Source organism: Salvelinus sp. IW2-2015, linkage group LG31 (assembly GCF_002910315.2).
Source record: "Salvelinus sp. IW2-2015 linkage group LG31, ASM291031v2, whole genome shotgun sequence".
NCBI lineage: Eukaryota > Metazoa > Chordata > Actinopteri > Salmoniformes > Salmonidae > Salvelinus > Salvelinus sp. IW2-2015.
The window spans coordinates 15,698,136-15,718,788 of record NC_036870.1 but is presented as its reverse complement, the minus strand read 5'-3'; the positions used below and the strand labels follow the sequence as shown (position 1 = coordinate 15,718,788).

At 46.1% G+C, this 20,653-nt stretch overlaps 1 protein-coding gene across 1 annotated transcript in view; it reads right to left on the bottom strand.

Moving 5' to 3' along the window:
• Positions 1-11,320: 11,320 nt before the first annotated feature.
• The window catches only part of LOC111955952 (AT-rich interactive domain-containing protein 1A), an 11,524-nt gene continuing 2,191 nt past the window's right edge, over positions 11,321-20,653 (bottom strand). Inside the window, exons 2-7 of the mRNA XM_023976341.2 lie at positions 19,769-19,926; positions 19,290-19,554; positions 18,971-19,067; positions 17,878-18,718; positions 14,905-15,035; positions 11,321-14,659 (exon numbers count right to left, since the gene is read on the bottom strand). Of these exons, the coding sequence (XP_023832109.2) occupies positions 12,782-14,659; positions 14,905-15,035; positions 17,878-18,718; positions 18,971-19,067; positions 19,290-19,554; positions 19,769-19,926 (3,370 nt within the window). The 3' untranslated portion in view covers positions 11,321-12,781. The remainder of the gene's footprint in view (positions 14,660-14,904; positions 15,036-17,877; positions 18,719-18,970; positions 19,068-19,289; positions 19,555-19,768; positions 19,927-20,653) is intronic.

Here is a 20,653-nt window from a genome sequence, read left to right as displayed (position 1 = left end):
ACCCTTATTCCGTGCCTGTTGTTCCTCTCTGCCTCTAGTTTATCTACGGCTCCCCTTATCACCTCCTGAATAACGGCCTCGACCTTCACCAGCAGGTTGGTTCCTAAAGCCCCCAGACTGGATCCAGAAGATTCMAAACGGGTTCCAGCAGATTCAAAACTGGTTCCTGAAGACCCCAAGCACGGAGGACTTGTCTCTAAAGGCGAGGATTGGTTTTCAGAAGGGCTTGGGCTACTGTAGGCAGCCAGGTCCACTGAGAGAGATGCCTCTCCCTCAGTTTCTCTCTCAGACTCTCGATCAGCCTCTTCAGGAAAGCTCACGGTCAATGTCCCCTGTCTGATGACACCGGTAGTAGGTTTGAACGGCATGATGGGAGGTGTAGGTGTATTGCTGGACAGCCCTATCTGAGGGGAGGAGGACTGCAGGCTAGTGCTGAAGGAGGATGTCTGGTAGTAGTCAGAGGAGGAGGGGCTGCTGTAGGTGGGTACGTCACTGCTGGGTATGTCACTGGAGCTGACGGAGCCTGTTAGGCGCTCATACTCGAAGGCCATGATGGCTGGGATGAGGATCCCGTTGACCTCCTCCACTACGGTCACCACCACACTGTGTATGATGGTGTGTAGGTCCTCAGTGGTGATCTATGTGGAGAGCATGGCATGAACAATCAATGCACAAGATCCATTCAAACTTCGTTCGGACTGGACCCATGTCACATTCAGACTGTATTTCCAGTAGACGTGAATGACAGTTATATTTCATATTGATACCTAGATGTTCTCGTTTACTTGACTTAACAAGTGACTAATAATGCATGTGGCAGAATGAATAGAAATCAAAACTCACAGTTCCTTTAAAATGCTCCTTCAGTAGCCTCTGTTCTCTGCGGTGGGAAACATATACAAATTCACTGCAACAACACTCTACATAGCCTTCCCATTTATAGTGAACAAAAGAAGAAATGGGAAAACATGGACTGAACCACAGCTTTTACAGATAAAACTCACTGGACCATACATGTCAATTAATCAACTGCGGAATATCTATACAGCACATTCCATACATATAAAAGCAAATATTTACAAATGTTTGAAAGTGCAGACTTACATTTCAGACAGTTGCTGGGTGATGGACTGAAGGAAGCCAGCTTGTCCAATCAGACTGCTACAGGTCACCAAGGTCGAGGAGACAGAGTCAACCAGCCCTGGGCCCTCAGCACCTACAAGACATGAACAAAACACTCTTTATACTATACACATAGAGTATAGAATGAGTAAGTTAAAAGTTACCTAAGGCAAGAAATTATGATGATTGTTTTCACTCTATATTGAAGATACAGTTAAAATACTGTTATAGATAAACTGTCATGTTATAAACAAATGGCCCCCCAAGTTTTATCATTGTAATGTGATACAAAACGTGGCAGCGGGTGCTTTAGGACCATGCGGACGCCTCCGAGCGGTCGGGTAGGCTGTTTAGAGTGTTTAACCGACCGGATAAAGAAAAGATGTCCGCCCCACTTCGAAAAACCAAAGTTGCACCCCTGAATCTCAGTGTGGCGTTTCATAGTAATGCTGATTTACTAAATCCTAAAATATTTTAAACTGAAAGATGAGAGGAATCCTTGCCTTCTACTTACAGAGGTTGTGGGCAGAGATGATGGACTTCTGATTCACTGCTTCGACCATGTTTTGACACAGAGCCGAGAGTTTCTATAAACACAAATACAACTTTTCATAAGTAAGATGTTAACCACATACAAACACATACAAATGACAGCCTATTCACTACGTAGTGCCCTAGTTTGGATCAGAAATAAATCACCTCCACTATAAGTGATAAATTAAGATTCTTACTCTCGTTAGGTCACATTTCTGTTCCACTGGAGAAGGTAAGGATTGATGATCAGAGGGGTCGACTGATGAGGGATAAAAACAAAGACTAAACATCAAAGCATCTCTTACTGGCTAATTCCTTTACAAACAGCTTATGTACTGCGCCATACTTCAGGACTTGTCTGTTCAGAGCAAACATCAGTAGGAAAGTCTCACATTGGGTGTTGTCAGGATTTGAWACTGATATCAGGATGTTTTCCATGCTCTCTGGGTTGTCTTGTGAATCTGTCTTGGTTGGAGAATGCCTCTCTTTCTTCTGGCCTTTGAGACGTCTCTTCTGTTGTCTCTCTCGTTTTCTAGGAGCAAGTGATCAAAACAATATTATTTTAAGTTGCGATCCATGTATTTGTTTCTGTTGGTGAAGTCATTGATGCTTTTTGCAACAAAACACACTGGCTTTTCCCACTGCATGCTCTTAGATCCAGGGCTATCCTTAACCTGCCGTTTGACATAGTAAGTGTAGTGACCACGACTAAGACCAGGCTATCCTTAACCTGCGCTTGAACCTGTAAGTGTAGTGTGACCACGACTAAGACCAGGGCTATCCTTAACTGCCGTTTGAACTAGTAAGTGTTAGTGGACCACGACTAAGACCAGGGCTATCCTTAACCTGCCGTTTGAACTAGTAAGTGTAGTGTGACCACGACTAAGACCAGGGCTATCCTAACCTGCCGTTTGAAACTAGTAAGTGTAGTGTGACCACGACTAAGACCAGGGCTATCCTTAACCTGCCGTTTGAACTAGTAAGTGTAGTGTGACCACGACTAAGGAGAGTTGAAACATAAAATTAAAATCCAAAGCCATACCATTTTCTCTTTTTCCTGTTGGTTTGTGACCCATCGTTGCTCCAGCCTCATCTCTCTCTTCACCTCCTTGCTGACCTCCTGCAGCAATGCACGACCCTTAGCATTCCACAACTAAGACCAGGGAGAGAGGGTTCTCAAGTCAGTGACTGAATATAAATGTACCAAAAGTTATTTTGACTTTTATGTTACAAAATACTACAGTATATCAGAACTTTATTTCACCTGTTCAGTGGAATATAGAGATGTATATTCACTTTTATGTATTGGTTTCATTACTGATGTTGTGGCTATATTTGAATSCCWTTTTTYCCCCCAGCCATTCTAGTTGGCCTAATAACAGTAGCCCTCATGTTTGATTTGATGTCTTACCAGTTCTGACCTGCAGGTGAGGCTAGKGCAGCAGTCTAGATCTACCATGTTGCCCCCCATAGCAATACTGGACAGTCTAGCAAGATAACAGTCCTCCTCCAGCCCATACCTGGAAGGGAACCTTCTAAAGGGGGTTTTCAGACATCAAAGCACCGTGTAAGTAAGTGTTTTTCTCCATGTGCAGCCACATTCACCATAGCTCCCATAATAAATCAATATAGAGAACTTCCATGGGGCATTTTTCCTTGCTACTTTTCTGGTGTTGTAAGACACACATACCATACTTGTTTTGCACTTAATTTCTTCATCTTACTCATATTATTCTCATCAGGTACTATGCCGGCATCTTTCATGTTTTGTGTCTATACAGTAACAGTAGCCCTTTCCCAGGTCCCTTAGTAGCCTGTCAGCCAACCTGTCTGTGCCCTCTCTGTCTCACCTGGCCCTGTTGGACTGCTGTCTCTTGCTAAAGAGGCTCCTTCCCCTGTGCAGTAACCACTCTGTGACATCGGATAGAGTCACGTGTTCAGGGATCTGACCCTGCTGCTGGAGGGTCAGGAACTTACGCACAGACTCTTTCTGGAATTACAGAGAAAAACATGTAAACATATAACTTGTGCAACAATTCTTTCTAAAACCGGGGAGGGAAGCATCATGTCACTGAAATTGCAGTCGATGACGACATGGCTAGAATGTCTCTTTCTCTCGCTCACTCGCTCTCTCTCCCTCTCAAAGCCCTGGTATCTGAAATCTGAACTCGCCCAGACTCACCTGTTCTGTCCTGAATCTCCGACCCCAGTCCAACTCCACATCCGCCAGGTGATCTCTATAGCGGTTCAACTCTTTGACTGAACAGATAATCTGAAGAATGGGAAATAGGGTGTCGAGACCATAGAATTAGACTACATACAGTACCAGTCAAAAGTTTGGACACGCATACTCATTCCAGGGTTTTTCTTTATTTTTACTATTTTACACATTRTAGAATAATAGWGAAKACATCAAAACTATGAAATAACACATATAGAATCATGTAGTAACCAAAAAAGTGTTAAACAAGTCAAAATATAATATTTGAGATTCTTCAAAGTAGCCTTGATGACAGCKTTGCACACTCTTGGCATTCTCTCAACCAGCTTCATGAGGTAGTCACCTGAAATTGCAGCCCAAATAAATGGTTCACAGAGTTCAAGTAACAGACAGATCTCAACATCAACTGTTCAGAGGACCAGGCGTGAATCAGGCCTTCATGGTCGAATTGCTGCAAAGAAAACACTACTAAAGGACACCAATAAGAAGAAGAGGCTTTCTTGGCCAAGAAACAAGAGCAATGGACATTATACTGGTGGAAATCTGTCCTTTGAGTGATGAGTCCAAATTTGAGATTTTTGGTTCCAACCGCCTATCTTTGTGAGACACAGAGTAGGAACAATGATCTCCGCATTGTGTGGTTCCCACCATGAAGCATGGAGGAGGAGGTGTGATGGTGCTTTTCTGTGACACTGTCTGTGATTTATTAGAATTCAAACACACTTAACCAGCATGGCTACCACAGCATTCTGCAGCGATACGCCATCCCATCTGGTTTGAAAATAAGAGTGGGCAAAGCTGTCAAAGCAAAGGGTGGCTACTTTGAAAAATCAAAAATTATTTTGATTTGTTTAACACTTTTTGGTTACTACATGATTCATATGTGTTATTTCATAGTTTTTATGTCTTCGCTATTATTCTACAAGTAGAAAATAGTACAAATAAAGAAAAACCCCTGAAGAGTAGGCGTGTCCAAACTTTTGACTGGTAGTGTACATGGTAGAGACATGGATGGGTCTAAGGGTAAGAACTTCTATTTAGGATTACTTTATTTCTCCTGAGGGCTGTTATATTGTGGTGTCAGTACTATCCAAGTGCGCCAAAACTCTTCCAATCACACCAAACATTATGATACARTTCATAAAAGGAATCAACAGGGCTTATTGTAAAAGGCTGAAAGCTCACTAACTTTCTCATCCTTGGTGATGAAGCCCAGGTTAAGGAGGCGTTGGTGGATGTCTTTGCGGTGGAGGTACTTCCTGAGGTTGGGGTCATGGAGGCTGCTGTACCCAGAGCTCAACAGGTAGCCGTTGGGGTCCGTCAGGTCAAAGTCACTCTTCGGCTGGAACAACTGAAATGATGACATGATAAGTTTCTCTGACCTTTCTCCCAGTCAAGTGGAATTGGAGCGATCTCATCAATCATAGTAGGCTATTTCATGAGTCTGAGCATTGGTTGTAAAACATGCAGATGCACAGGAAATGATAGCTTGATCCCTTTACAATTTTCTAAGTTATTTTAACAATATAGTGCTGCTTACCCTGGTGCTTAGTGGTGCTAACAGTAGCGCTTAGTGCTGCTTACCCTCTCACAGAGCCGGGTTGTGTGGTAGACATTGGACACCCCAGAAACAACAGGGATCTTTCCTCGGATGGGCAGGTCCAGAGGGTGAGGGGTGGTCTGCTTACCAGCACCCTGTAGTGGATACCAAACCACTCAATCCATAATGTAGCATATAGGATAAGAAGGCAGCTGACCATAAAGACGATGTTTTTCTTTACTGGGGTTTCATTTGAAATGTGGGCCTAATAGGCTACTGTACATCCAAACTCAAACTACTTTTATGGATGAAACTAAAGACACTGTACAAATGCCATGGTCTCATCTGACCTAATTAGAAATCAGAAAGTAACAAAATAGCAGTTGAATATTGAATAAATAGCTATAGCAGCTGAAATATAACTGTCTTTATAGAAAATAGCCTACATACCATGTGTTCCATACTGATCAAATTCAAATTCTCATTCTGATGAAGAAAACTGAATCATTTCCAGTGTCGTTATTCTATGAAATWAAAAAATGTTAGGGTATAAAATGAACAGACAGTACAAGAATCTGAGTTGCAATTCTGGAACCCGCATCATCACCTGATACGCCATAAACCCGAAATATGACGTCATAGTATAACTGGCTGGGCTCGATGGACATAGCAGCCGACAGGCTGTCATATAAAAATCTTCCCACAGGCGTCTGCCGACAAAACTCTACAAAGAACCTTGCATCATGAATAACTACTCGTTATTACTTGCACATCTGTCAGTCAGTCACAATCTACCCATGATATAGGTTTTGACCCCTCTTGAACACCGCCGTGCTGTTGTTGTTGTGCGATCTGAGCGGCATTGCCACCAAATGATCGCTAGAGGGTGTTACATGCTAAACAACTAGCTAGCTATTTCCCTAATGCATAATAATGTACTGGTTTTCACGTTGACAGCAGCGTGTACAATTACTACTCTTGTTAGCCGCGTTCACACTGCCCGTTAGCCCAGGGCTAAGCGCTTTTTATCCCGGGGCTAAGCGATTGTTCACACTAAAGTGGGCTAGCAGGCACTGCTCCAGTGCTTAATTTGAATCCGGGGGACTCTGAGGTACCGGAACACATTGAGAAARAAGTGTCAAACAAAACGTGGCAGCGCAGCAGAAAGAGTAAACAGTCAAGTAGCCTGCTGTCTATTGTGGTGAAACGGACAGCACTCTCCAAGGTGCTGATTCATTCAAAGCGTTTTAGGCGCCACTGCAGTATGCCTACACTTGAGTATAGCTGCGGGGCTTACAAGTATATAGGCCYCCTGACTATGTGATAATATGAAGCACATGTTAAGATTACCTTCACAGTACAAAACAAGTTTGTAAAGGAAAGTCCTACCTTAGTTTTCAAAACCTCCTACAATGACTCTCCTCATGTCATGTCCATTCAACTCCTGAGAGTCAATGTCTTGCTCAAAGCCATGTGCTGTTCTGAAGACTCTGGCTGTAGTGTCTATTTTTTCATTTTGAGGGTTAACTATAACCTGGGTGTCCTCTTTAGCCTCATCTTCAAGGCTTGTTGCCACCAAATGCACATTGGTTCTGGCATGTTAAAAAAACTAATCGGAGGGCTCTTTGATGGGTTTTTTTACGTCTGAGGCAAAGGATGTTAATTTACTGTACAACCCACCTACTATTTTGTTGGCTGAATCCCTCCTGTCGTTTCTAGACCCAAACTCCCTACCCTTTTGCATGTTGTATAGCCCAATTTATTTATTCTGCATGACAAACCAGGGATTATACGTTTGCTGGTTCTTGAACTGCAAATTGCACCTGCTCCGAGCTCCCTGTCTCCCTCTCCGGTTGAGTCTGACTCGCTAGTAGACCTACTAGCTAGTGGAGGTGCCGGTGGTGATGCTGAACTGGCAGGATTAGCAGCGCTTCTAATTAAGGCATCCCCATCAAGARCAGTTTGCCCCTCACTCCTCTCCTCCGGCACTGACAGTTCTCTGGCTCATTCTGGGTTCGATTCACCATCTTTCTCTGGATTTTTGGACTTGAAAAATGTCATCATAGTCGATTGCCTTTTCTTATCCATTTTTATTTRGCTTTGCCTCGATTCAAATTCAGTAGGGAGACGACTAGCCTAGGCTCTTGAATAGCTGACCAACACTATCAAGACCTGTGTCAAGATCAGTTACTTACCCCACCGGCCCTCCCCATAATTTCTATGTACAAATAAGAGAGCAGGTCTGGAATCAGTGTGGCAGGATAGGATGCTTACACAGATCACCGTGCTTTTACATGATGGTCTTTCTGGGGAACGGGAGAAATAACGAGGTGGCAACTTGATTTAACGCTGATCGCTTTTATTAGAATGTCTACAGTGCGAACAGGGAAACCATTCATTTATAATGCCGCGAGAGGTACCGGATGTTCCGTCAGAATCCGGCTCAAATTAAGCTCTGCCCTGCTYCCAGAAACATGGGGCCAAAATAGCCTGTGTGAAACCGTCAAGAACAACGCCTAGAATGCTCACTGTCCAATCACAAACGCTGCACTGTCACTTACTTTACAAATTCTTGTGGTGCCTGTAATAATGCATTCTTCTAGTTATTTTGATAAGTAAATGTAACTATTTAATCCTTCCATTTGAGGACAAAACCCCAAATACTTACACCCTGCAAAAACATTGGTTGCTGTGCCTAACAAAAATGGTTGCTATGCAGCAAGCTAACGTCTTCTCACTTAGCCAACTGAAGCTACAAACTCTACAGCTGGAAGGGCAGCAAACGCTCAATGTTCGTCTGTTTCATAGATGTTTTATTTACAATTAATTGGCTATATCCATTATAATAATATTGTTGCATTATTTCTCCTGGATCAGAAAAGTTGATGTCTCGTTTGTGCACAGCATTCTCTGTAAAAGAGCAAGATCGAATTTCAAAAGTGAAACATTGTCTGCAAGGTCATTTTCTGCCAAGATAGAACTGCCAAAGTGGGTGGAGTTGCAATCTACCGCAGAGATAGTCTGCAGAGTTCTGTCATACTATCCAGGTCTGTGCCCAAACAGTTCGAGCTTCTACTTTTAAAAATCCACCTTTCCAGAAATAGGTTTCTCACTGTTGCCACTTGATATAGACCCCCCTCAGCCCCCAGCTGTGACCTGGACACCATATGTGAATGACTTGCCCCCCATTTATCTTCTGAGTTTGTACTGTTAGGTGACCTAAACTGGGATATGCTTAACACCCCGGCCGTCCTACAATCTAAGCTAGATGCCCTCAATCTCACACAAATGATCAAGGAACCTACCAGGTACAACCCCAAATCCGTAAACTAGGGCACCCTCATAGATATCATCCTGACCAACATGCCCTCCAAATACACCTCTGCTGTCTTCAACCAGGATCTCAGCAATCACTGCCTCATTGCCTGCGTCAGTAATGGGTCCGCGGTCAAACGACCACCCCTCATCACAGTCAAACGCTCCCTAAAACACTTCAGCGAGCAGGCCTTTCTAATCGACCTGGCCCGGGTATCCTGGAAAGATATTGACCTCATTCCGTCAGTAGAGGATGCCTGGTTATTCTTTAAAAGTGCTTTCCTCACCATCTTAAATAAGCATGCCCCATTCAAAAAATTTAGAACCAGGAACAGATATAGCCCTTGTGCATCCTGTAGCACAAACTCCAAAAAGTTCTGTGACACTGTAAAGTCCATGGAGAATAAGAGCACCTCCTCCTCCCAGCTGGCCACTGCACTGAGGATAGGAAACACTGTCACCACCGATAAATCCATGATGATTGAGAATTTCAATAAGCATTTTTCTATGGCTGGCCATGCTTTCCACCTGGCTACCCCTACCCCGGTCAACAGCCCTGCACCCCCCACAGCAACTTGCCCAAGCCTTCCCCATTTCTCCTTCACCCAAATCCAGATAGTGGATGTTCTGAAAGAGCTGCAAAATCTGGACCCCTACAAATCAGCTGGGCTAGACAATCTGGACCCTCTCTTTCTAAAATTATCCGCTGCAATTGTTGCAACCCCTATTACTAGCCTGTTCAACCTCTCTTTCGTATCGTCTGAGATCCCAAAAGATTGGAAAGCTGCCGCGGTCATCCCYCTCTTCAAAGGGGGAGACACTCTAGACCCAAACTGCTACAGACCTATATCTATCCTGCCCTGCCTTTCTAAGGTCTTCGAAAGCCAAGTCAACAAACAGATTACCGACCATTTAGAATCCCACCGTACCTTCTCCGCTATGCAATCTGGTTTCAGAGCTGGTCATGGGTGCTCCTCAGCCACACTCAAGGTCCTAAACGATATCATAACCGCCATCGACAAAAGACAATACTGTGCAGTCATATTAATCGACCTGGCCAAGGCTTTCGACTGTCAATCACCGCATTCTTATCGGCAGAATCAACAGCCTTGGTTTCTCAAATGATTGCCTCGCCTGGTTCACCAACTACTTCTCTGATAGAGTTCAGTGTGTCAAATCGGAGCTGTGGCAGTCTCTATGGGGGTGCCACAGGGTTCAATTCTCGGGCCGACTCTTTTCTCTGTGTATATCAACGATGTCGCTCTTGCTGCTGGTGATTCTCTGATCCACCTCTACGCAGACGACACCATTCTGTATACCTCTGGCCCTTCTTTGGACACTGTGTTAACAAACCTCCTGACGAGCTTCAATGCCATACAACTCTCCTTCCGTGGCCTCCAACTGCTCTTAAATGCAAGTAAAACTAAATGCATGCTCTTCAACCGATCACTGCCCGCACCTGCCTGAGCATTTCTGGTCTGCGGTTGTGAGGCCGTTTGGACGTACTGCCAAATTCTCTAAAACAACTTTGGAGGCGGCTTATGGTAGAATCATGAACATTCAATACTCTGGCAACAGCTCTGGTGGACGTTCCTGCAGTCAGCATGTCAATTGCATGCTCCCTCAACTTGAGACATCTGTGACATTGTGCTGTGTGACAAAACTGCACATTTTAGAGCGTTCTTATATTATCCCCAGYACAAACTGCACCTATGTAATTATCATGCTGTTTAATCAGCTTCTTGATATGGATGGATTATCTTGGCAAAGGAGAAATGCTCACTAACAGGGATGTAAACAAATTGGTGCTCAAAACTTGAGCTTAATAAGCTTTTTGTGYGTATGGAACATTTCTGGAATCTTTTATTTCAGCTCATGAAACATGGGACCAACACTTTACATGTTGCATTTATATTTTTGTTCAGTGTACAAACGAACACTTGAGGCTCTGTGTGATATGTGGAAACATGTTTATTTCAACATTATAAAGAACTTTTAAACAATGGCAACACTGCCATGTTGCACTGTCCTGCTGTTGGAAAAACCAGGAGTGTCCTACTTCCGGCTGTCGCAGATGCACCTCCCTCGACTTCACTACTCAACTTTCATCTTGCTCAAAAACGAGCCCAATATCTCCGGTGCTGCTTGTGGCAAAATAATTTAGCCGAATCGACATTTAAGCAATGCATGCTCTATGGTACTCAAACCTGAATGGCCCAGATTTGAGGTAGCTAACAAAGCCTTCGAGTTGAAGGCAAATAACACTTACTGTATGTACAGTTGTATGCTCAATATCATAACACTGTCAGCCACCTCTAGGAGAATATGTCCTATACATGTAGTAGAAATCAGTTGCATTGTAAGAATATATGTATCGACTTGACTACATCCAAAAGATGTGTGGCACACTGTAGCAAAACATTTAGCAACCAGAACGAGTGTTTCAGTTCAGCTAGTTCCTGCCTGGGTTCAGCCCGTTTGTGTCCGTTTGGTTCCTTGTGAATACACCCTTGGTGTATGACTGCAGGTCCACAAATAACAGACGCGTTCAAAAGCCCATAATAAATAAATCCATCAAACGTCTTACGAAGATTTAATGTACATTTATTCTTAACACATGGAACATATAGTATAAAGATTTCATACTGAAGAAATTATATTCATTAAGCCAAAAAAAGGGRAAAAATTGGAATTTACATCAAGTATTCAGCTACATCGTCTGAAATACAAATATGCAGAATCCATATCACTGGAAAAACAAAACTCAAACGGTTTATTTCTTCATCAGGGGTCTTGCTTTGTTGTTGATGTAGGAGCTGAAATGGAACCGTAGCAGACATGGTTTCAGTCATGTTAGACTCAGGGGTACCGGAGACAAATTTAAACTTCATCTGTGTGTGTCGCAGGGGTGTGTGTGTGTGGGGTGGGGGGGGGGCGGCATTGCGAGGGAGTCACAGCAGCGGAGTCCCTGTAGCGAGAGACAGGCGGGTGGGGTCGGGGGTGAGGGGTAAAAAGGTTAGGTAATCCCATGGCGAAATTTCACTTGAGTGTAACCTTAATTCATCGAAGATTAAAAATGGTGAAGCGCAACAGAAGGGTTTGAGAGAAAGGGAGAGAGGTGTAATGTACAACATCATATATACACTGCAGTCGGGACTGCCTCTAGAGCAGAGGAGCAGTCCTAAGAGGTGACTTCTTTTATAAGGGTCAAGTCATACAATCGAGGGACAGAGAAGAGGTCGGGGTGTTGTAAGGTTCACGATACTTTGGGGGGAAAGCCTTTTGTCATCTCTMTCAGTTCAACATTTAACTAAAATCATTTTGAAAAACTACAGTTTGCTGCCAAGCCAGCGTATCTCAGTGTTATTACAGTATGTTTACAGTTGTTTTTAAGGTGTACAGTACAGAAAAAAAGTCCTACAATCTACTGCACAGGCCTCCCCATTGAAGACGTGTCTGTCTGTTCACAGCTGATAACCTGGGCCGTGTAGGGCTGAGTATATAGCAAGTTACAGCAGTATACCAAACCAGTCCAGGAGTCTGTTTCACCGTACATGAACTAAAAACAGGTTTTCCCCATCCATGCCCGCCTTGCTCRCCCCCCTGCCAAACCCAAGGGAGGAGAACCTGGGTATATACCCCAAAACTCACTAGAAACGAGACAGCAATTTTGGTTACAGTTATGCTTTCTTCTATATTTTCATTAAAAAAGTTGTTTGCCGCAGGGCAGCTCCATCCCTCCCTCCTTCCCGACCCKCCATCCATCCCAGGGTCCCATCTAATCTGTCTTATCACGTCGGTTTCCGTGTTCCAGAATGTTTAACTCCACCGCTACTTCAGTAAATCCGTCCTTTAGTGAGAACCAGGGGGTAGAAAGGGTAGACAGTGGAATCCGAGGTGATTTTGCATAAATTAAAAAAAGGACAGTCAGTTTTGCTCTTAGTTCTCTCTTCCACTCACACTCAACAGACACACACAAAAAGAAAGGGGGGGGGGAGAACAGGGCGGGGGAACAGAAAGAGAAAGCGAAGCTGAAGCCCCCACTGCTGTCATGACTGGCCAATCAGAAAGAGTACGTCACAGATCACATGGGACACCAGAGAGTTCATGAGTGGTGAGACAGAGATGTCCAGTAGGCGGGACTCATACAGGGTGAACTCTGAGTGGTTCTCCTCCACCTTAGCCATGGCATGCAGGGCGCGGGCCGCTCGCCGCATCATGTCCACGCTAGTGGGCTCAAAGTGCGCCCCCTGTAGGTGCATCATGGAACTCTGGCTCTGCTGGTACTGCGTGGCTGCTAGACTGTCCTCCAGGAAGCCCAGGAGGTTACCTACGCTGGCCTTCTGCACGGCGATGGCCCTGGCCGCCATGCTGTCTCCCTGGGCCAGGTTGGCCAGTAAGACCACAGACATCTCCCTGCAGACAGCCACCTTCCTCTCCCCAACCAGGCGCACCAGCGTCCCGTACAGCTTCTCCAGCCGGCTGAACGGCGGCGTGGCCAGGATAAGGTCCACGTTGTTGTCCTGGATGCTCAGCTTGCTGAGGGTCTCCAGCACCAGTCTCTGGGGGGATAGGGCCCCATGGGGCCCCAGCATGGGGAAAGGGTCCAGGGCCTCGGCCGAAGGACAAACAGCCCAATGAAGCAGGCCGTCCAGCAGGGGCAGACAGATGCTCTCTGGGTAGATGGACAAGTCCAACTGGCCGGAGATGTTAGCCAGAGTGACCAGGCAGTTCTCCCTGAGGACCTCCAGACAGTCCCACCACCACTCGTCCCTCTCACAGCTCACCCTCTCGTCCTCGTCCTCCTCCTTCTCGTAGGTGACGGGGGCCTGTTTCCTCTCTGGGTGACGGTGGTGGAGCAGGACCAGACGGCCCAGCAGCAGCAGCAGCCCTGGGTGTTTGGACATCTCCAGGTCGTTGCCGGGGATGAAAGACAGCGAGCGGACGATGTTGGAGACGCAGACACAGCGGCGGGCCAGGGCATCCTGCCAGTCCGACAGCGTGCTCAGCGGGGTCTCGTCCTTGCTGTGAGGCTCGTCCTCCAGGATGGTGACGTTGCGTCGGCTCTGCTGCGCCTGACGGATGGAGAACAGGAACTTCCCCCTGTTCTCCTTCTGCTCCTCGGCTGCTCCTCGCACCGCCTCCTCCGTCACAGAGCCCGGCCGGGCCGACAGGACGTCGTCGATGGTGGCGGTGACCGGGGCGGGCGTGGTTGGGGTGGAGGTCTTCTCTGCAGGGGAGGTGGTCTGCTCTTCCTTGCCAGGCTTAGTAGTCTTCTCTGGTTCCTCTGACACCGTCGCGGGCATGGYGACCTTTCTACTCTCGGTGGCTGATGGCAGCACCCGCTTCCGCTGCTTATGGAGGTCGGACCGGCTCTCGAAGTGAGTCTGGATGTGTTCCGTGGTGTCCCCCCCGCCGATGCTCCAGTGGATTAGTCCGCTGTCAAAGCTCTGCCGCCGGCCTAGCTTACTGGAACGGCCCCCAGGGAAGGGATCTTTCTTACGCACCATCTTGATGGGCAGCTTGTCGAACTTACTGGCCTGTTTGGGTTTCTCCTGTAGGAGGCTGAGGTTCTGGGGGGCCGAGGAGGTGGAAGCAGACTCCCCTCCTTCCCTCTCCTTCTCCTCCTCCGCTGTCGACTTCTCAGTCGTGGATTTCTCCTCTTCCTCCTCCTTTTTCACCTGGACCTGCTGCGACGAGGTGGTGTCTGCGTTGCTCTTCCTCTCGTCCTCCTCCTCTTCGTCCTCTTCCTCCTCCATGTCCTCCTGCTCGGGAAGCTCTTCGTCAGAGCATTCTTCGTCGGCAGCATGCGGGTCGATGAGCGTCCGCTGGCCAGGGTCTCCCACCTCATACTCCTTTAGAATGCAGAAGATCTCGATGAGGCAGCGTCTGAAATACTCCACTACCAGCTCCAGGAACCCAGGCAGCTGAGAGGACAGGACAGGATGGAGTTAGACATCCACATCAATGTCAAATTAATCACGCATGAATTCTTTATACAGAGATGTGATTAAGACAACCTAGAAAATCTGAACAGAGGATAATGTCAGACAATACATATTGACATTTTGAAGCTTCTTAGAGAAGATTACTGTAAGATACAGAGTTCATAATGTAATATTTTAAAATGTATTATGGGTGTTTCATCAATCTAACGCCTGTTGGAACTCACCTGGCAGAGGTTGAAAGTAGAAATGCTGTTGTCATCGTAGAGTAGGATATTAATGGTGTCCAAGGCCCACGTGCTCTCTGCTAGTAAGCCTGACTTCAGTGACATCATCACTCTCCAGGCCTCTGGGGTGCCTGAGGAAACAGAAAATACAGCACTGACTGATACAGGATGATGGTACTACTTCATTACAATTACATACCTTGAAAATGACACGTTGAGGAGCAATGTTCCCTCTGAGCTGCCGCGCAGAAGAAATGCCAGGCCCCTCAAAGGCGCAAGAGATKGAACTTCACCGAGTTCGCCCCATTAGTTTGCACTATATAGATACTTTTTTTCTGTGATCGAATCAACATTATATCAGTCCCTTTTCAATGCAACAAACCAAAACAAATCGAACTTCGCAAGATTGAGTGTGTGATTTTGTTGTAGACAGAGCCAGAGTGCAACAAAGTAGAATTCGGGTGGGAAGCCCACGAGGGGTTTTTCAATCACTGAATGAATGCGCTTTTTATATTTCAGATCAGAATATTTGTTGATATTTTTTGCTAGTTAGCGAGTTATTAGTATAGATCAGCAATGGAGAGTTACTTACTGCTTACTACATGAGCACAAAATGTGTAGGCTACATTTCAAGCTGTCATTGAATAGTGATTCGATATAAAGTGTATGTCTTAATTAAAGAGGCAGTGTTGTATTTTGAGACAGGCTTGAATATGCAAATAAGACAATAGGCAGAAGGATAGCCTACATTGTTCAATTCTATGTTTGGTAATAATAATTCATTGTATTTTGTAAAGTGGTTTCTTGCAACATAAAACACAATACAATGCAATTCTCAGTCATCTATTTGGCCCTTGGTGTTACAGACCAAGTAAAAAAATATGAATATCAAGCCCTTCATAATGTAAAAACGTTTTTAAAAGTCTCATGTGATGTAGGCCTGCATTGAACATCACATATAGGCTACTGTAGTCTATATGATAAAAATATATATGATATATATATATGATATGATAAAAGCTATTACCATGTGAAAATATTATGGGATTTAGTCCATTGGTTTTGTTGGTAGGCCTACATTATGCTCAAACAGCCACAAAGCCTTTGGTCTACTGTATAAAAACGTAAGGCTACATGCCTATTGGCTACTGCTTAACAACTGTAAGTGCGAGCCTATTGGCTACTGTACTAGACAACGTGTACAGCTATGGCTACACAGCCTATTGGCTACTGTTAAAACTGTAAGGCTACAGCTATCCGTCCGTGAGCTATTGGCTACTGTATACAAAGCTATCGTAACTTGCCTGTCATACAACTGTAGACACTTATTGGCTACTGTCCTAAAACTGGTAATAAAAAAAAAACAAAAAATAAAAAAAAAAAAAAATGGGTATACAAGCTATTTGGCGACTGTAATACAACTGTAAGGCTACAGTTCCTATTGGCTACTGTATAAACTGTAAGGTCTAGCAGCCTATTGGCTACTGTATACAACTGTAAGGGCTACAGCCTATTGGCTACTGTATACAACTGTAAGGCTAACAGCCTATTGGCGTTACTGTATGACAACGTTCTTGTAAGGCTACAGCCTATTGGCTACTACTGTTTACAACTGTAAGGTATACTGGCCTATTGGCTACTGTCTATTCAGTATCTGTAAGGCGTACAGGCTATTGGCTACTGATACCCTAAAACTGTAAGGCTACAGGCCTATTGGCTACGTATTACAAACTGTAGTCAGCCAGGTTGTACACGTACTCAGCCTATTGCTACTGTCTACAACTGTAAGGTCTCAGCGCTATTGGACTGTATACAACTGTAAGGCTACAGGCATATTGGCTACTGTGTCTACAACTGTAAGGCTAAAGCCTAGATTGGCTACGTGCTATAAAACCTTGTAGGCTACAGATATTGTACCTGTCAATACATACTGTAAGGTAACGCCTATTGGCTACTGTATACAATAAGCTACAGCTGATGGGTACGTTTCTACTGTAAGCTACAGCCTATTGGCTACTGTATACAACTGTAGGCTACGCCTATTGGCTACTGTCTACAAACTGTAAGGTAAGCTATGGTGACTGTCTAAACGTAAGGTAGAACCTATTGCTACTCGTATACAACTGTAAGCTACAGCCTATGATGCTAGTCGCTAATACAACTGTAACGAGTACCACCTATTGCTACTGTCTACACTGTAATAGGCTAAGCCTATTGGCTACTGCTATACAACTGCTAAGGCACGCCTATTGGCTACTGATTATACAAACTGTATAGGCTACAGCCTATTGGCTACTGTTCTACAAAGCTGTAAGGGGTCTACAGCCTATTGGCTAACTGTATACAACTGTAAGGCTACAGCCCTATTGCTACTGTTGACGTACCAACTTTGCAAGGCACAGCCTATTTGGCTACTGTCTACAACTGCTAAGGCTACAGCCTATTGGCTACTGTCTACAACTGTAAGGCTACAGCCTATTGGCTACGCATGTCTAAACTGTAAGGCTACAGCCTATTGGCTATCTGTATACAACTGTAAGGCTACAGGCCTATTGGCTACTGTCTAAAACTGTAAGGCTACAGCCTTCATGGCTACTGCTATACACTGTAAGGCTACAGCCTAATGGCTACTTGTCATAAAACTTAAGGCTACAGCCCTAATTGGCTACTGTCTAAAACTGTAAGGCTACAGCCTATTGGCTACTGTCTACAACTGTAAGGGTACAGCCTCAGTGTTCACTGTAAACGCGCCCTGGAAGTTGCCCAAAATCCTCACAACGTTCAAGTTTCYTCTCATAATACCTCAAATTTGCTCAGTGCCCCAGAAATTTGAGGGAACATTGTTTAGGAGTATAATAACTATTACTAAATAATTGTTTGTTTTTTAAGAAACAGTGTAAGTGACTGCCAAACATTGAATATCCTTAAAATGGCAAGTTTTAGGTGAAAACAAATCAGTCAACCCTTTCATACCGATGTCTTTCATGGTGAGTCGTACTCGGGGTTTGAGGATRGGTTGGGAGGCCTCCACCGACCCTGGGGGGAAGGCTATGTCCCGCCTGATGAGGGGGGGCTGCACGGGGGCCTGGCCTATGTGGGACGCGGGCACGGGGGGCCCCGCCTTCTGCATCTTGATGCCTGAGTGCATGTAGGGCGACTTGGAGGGGGACGTCCGGCTCTCCATGGGGCGGGGCATGGGGGCGGGGCTGGACACCTGGGAAATATGGTTCTGGGAGCTCTGATAGTTGGATTGCAGGGGTCTGGACATGGGGGGGCCCGAGCCCCCCGGCCCGTAGGGGGACTGTCTCTGGCTGGGGTGTCCAGGCCACTGGCCCTCATGGTTCATCCGCTGGTCAGCCCCTGGCATCATCTCCTCAGAGCGGTTCATGCCGTGGTAGCCCTGGGGGGGGCCCTGGCCAGGTCCTGGAGGCCCCTGGCGGTTGGGGTAGTTGGGGTAACCCATCTCGTTGCGTCCCTGCCACATGGGGCCCTGGGGGCCGTCAGAGGCTGCCTGCATAGGGCTGCCCATCATTTGGGGAGGCATGGGGGACTGGGAGTTGGGGCCCCCGCTGGAGGGCCCCCGGTCTCGGCCGAAGGGGAAAGGGAACTGGCCCTGGGGGCCAGGTGGTCGGCGGTCAGAGCCGGGGTAGCCTGCGTTGTACTGATTGTACATGTCTTGTTGGCCCTGGGGGCCCCCGGAGGGCTGGGGYCCTGGCTGCTGCTGACCGCTGAAGGGGACATTGTACATCCCATCCCCCTCRTGACGCTTCGCTGGGGGACCGTAGCCCCCGTCCACTGGAGGACGCTTGTAGTTCTGAAGACACACAGACACATTGTTAGCATCTCAATATCAAACCAGTGGATGATATATCCAGCACATACATATTGATTATGGATTCAATACATTTCAGTACGTTATTATATGCATTTTTTACATTCATATCCTATCAATACAACATCCCACATTCATTTCACTGAGTAAGTTATACCGCGAAATGCAAGTGAACATGAGGCTTCTGAAGCAGATATGGGTACACAAACAGAGCAGTGGACAAAATGCTCTTACGGGTTGTTGCTGTGGAAACATTCCTGGCTGCTGATTGGGGTAGGGGCCACCAGGTGGCGCTCCTTGACCAGGATATTGATTACCATAGGAATCATGACTGAAACAACATACAAGGTTAACAAATTAACACTTTGGCAAATGAAATGCAGCAGAACTTGACTAAAATAAACTACACAGAAAACACGAAATCATAAAAAGCAAATGCTTGACTGGATAACATAAGCTCACACCAACATCAAAGCCTTCTTGAGAAAAGATAGYAGCGTATTTAACATGTATAAGATCCTGTACGTGACTTAGCCCCGTTTGAGGTACTGACCGTTGCTGCGGTGGGGGTCGGCTAGGGGAGTACATCCCCGAGTCGGCCCCTGAAGGCATCAGGTTGGGCTGGGGGGCCCCAGGACCCATACTGCCGTCAGGACCCATCCCTGGCTCCTGTCTCCTGTCATATCCAGGTCCGTAGGGGTACTGTTGTCTCGGACCCATCTGCATGTTGGGGCCCATGGGCCCTGGGGGGCCTCTGTTGAACTGCCCCTCCATACCACTGTTAGGACCCGGCCCTGGAGTCATGAATTGCTCTCCAGCTGCAGAGAGTTAGGGTTGAACAGTGTCTCAATATTGTATGGGACTAGTCTGTCTAGGCCACWTAGCAGATGGTTAGAACCCAGCACAACCATCAGTCTTGGTGTTGCTAGCACCACAATATACAACATACTCAGAGTCTTCGTACAGTATTGTTGTATAATTTTCCTTATTTCCAAATAACATCTCTAAAAGCAAGTTAGACCTATCGCTCACCTTTCCTCATGCCACCAAAGGGGTCCTTGTTGGATTCGTAGGGCCCCATATGACCCATCATCTCCGGACCACCCATCCCAGGCTGGTAGCTGTTGGGGGTCATGGAGTTCCGTCTGGCAAACGCTGGGTCACCCCCGTCTGCAAACGGATCCTGCAGCCTACAGGGAGGAGGGGAGAGAGGGAGGCCAGCTGTTTGAACACTGTGTCTCATAGACAACCACAGTCTGTGTCTCATAGACAACCACAGTCTGTGTCTCATAGACAACCACAGTCTGTGTCTCATAGACAACCACAGTCTGTGTCTCAAGACAACCACAGTCTGTGTCTCATAGACAACCCCAGTCTGTGTCTCATAGACAACCACAGTCTGTGTCTCATAGACAACCACAGTCTTTGTCTCATAGACAACCCCAGTCTGTGTCTCATAGACAACCACAGTCTGTGTCTCATAGACAACCACAGTCTGTGTCTCATAGACAACCCCAGTCTGTGTCTCATAGACAACCACAGTCTGTGTCTCATAGACAAACCACAGTCTGTGTCTCATAGACAACCACAGTCTGTGTCTCATAGACAACCACAGTCTGTGTCTCATAGACAACCACAGTCTGTGTCTCAAGACAACCACAGTCTGTGTCTCATAGACAACCCAGCTGTGTCTCATAGACAACCACCAGTCTGTGTCTCATAGACAACCCCAGTCTGTGTCTCATAGACAACCCACAGTCTGTGTCTCATAGACAACCCACAGTCTGTGTCTCATAGACAACCCCAGTCTGTGTCTCATAGACAACCACAGTCTGTGTCTCATAGACAACCACAGTCTGTGTCTTCATAGACAACCACAGTCTGTGTCTCATAGACAACCACAGTCTGGGTCTCATA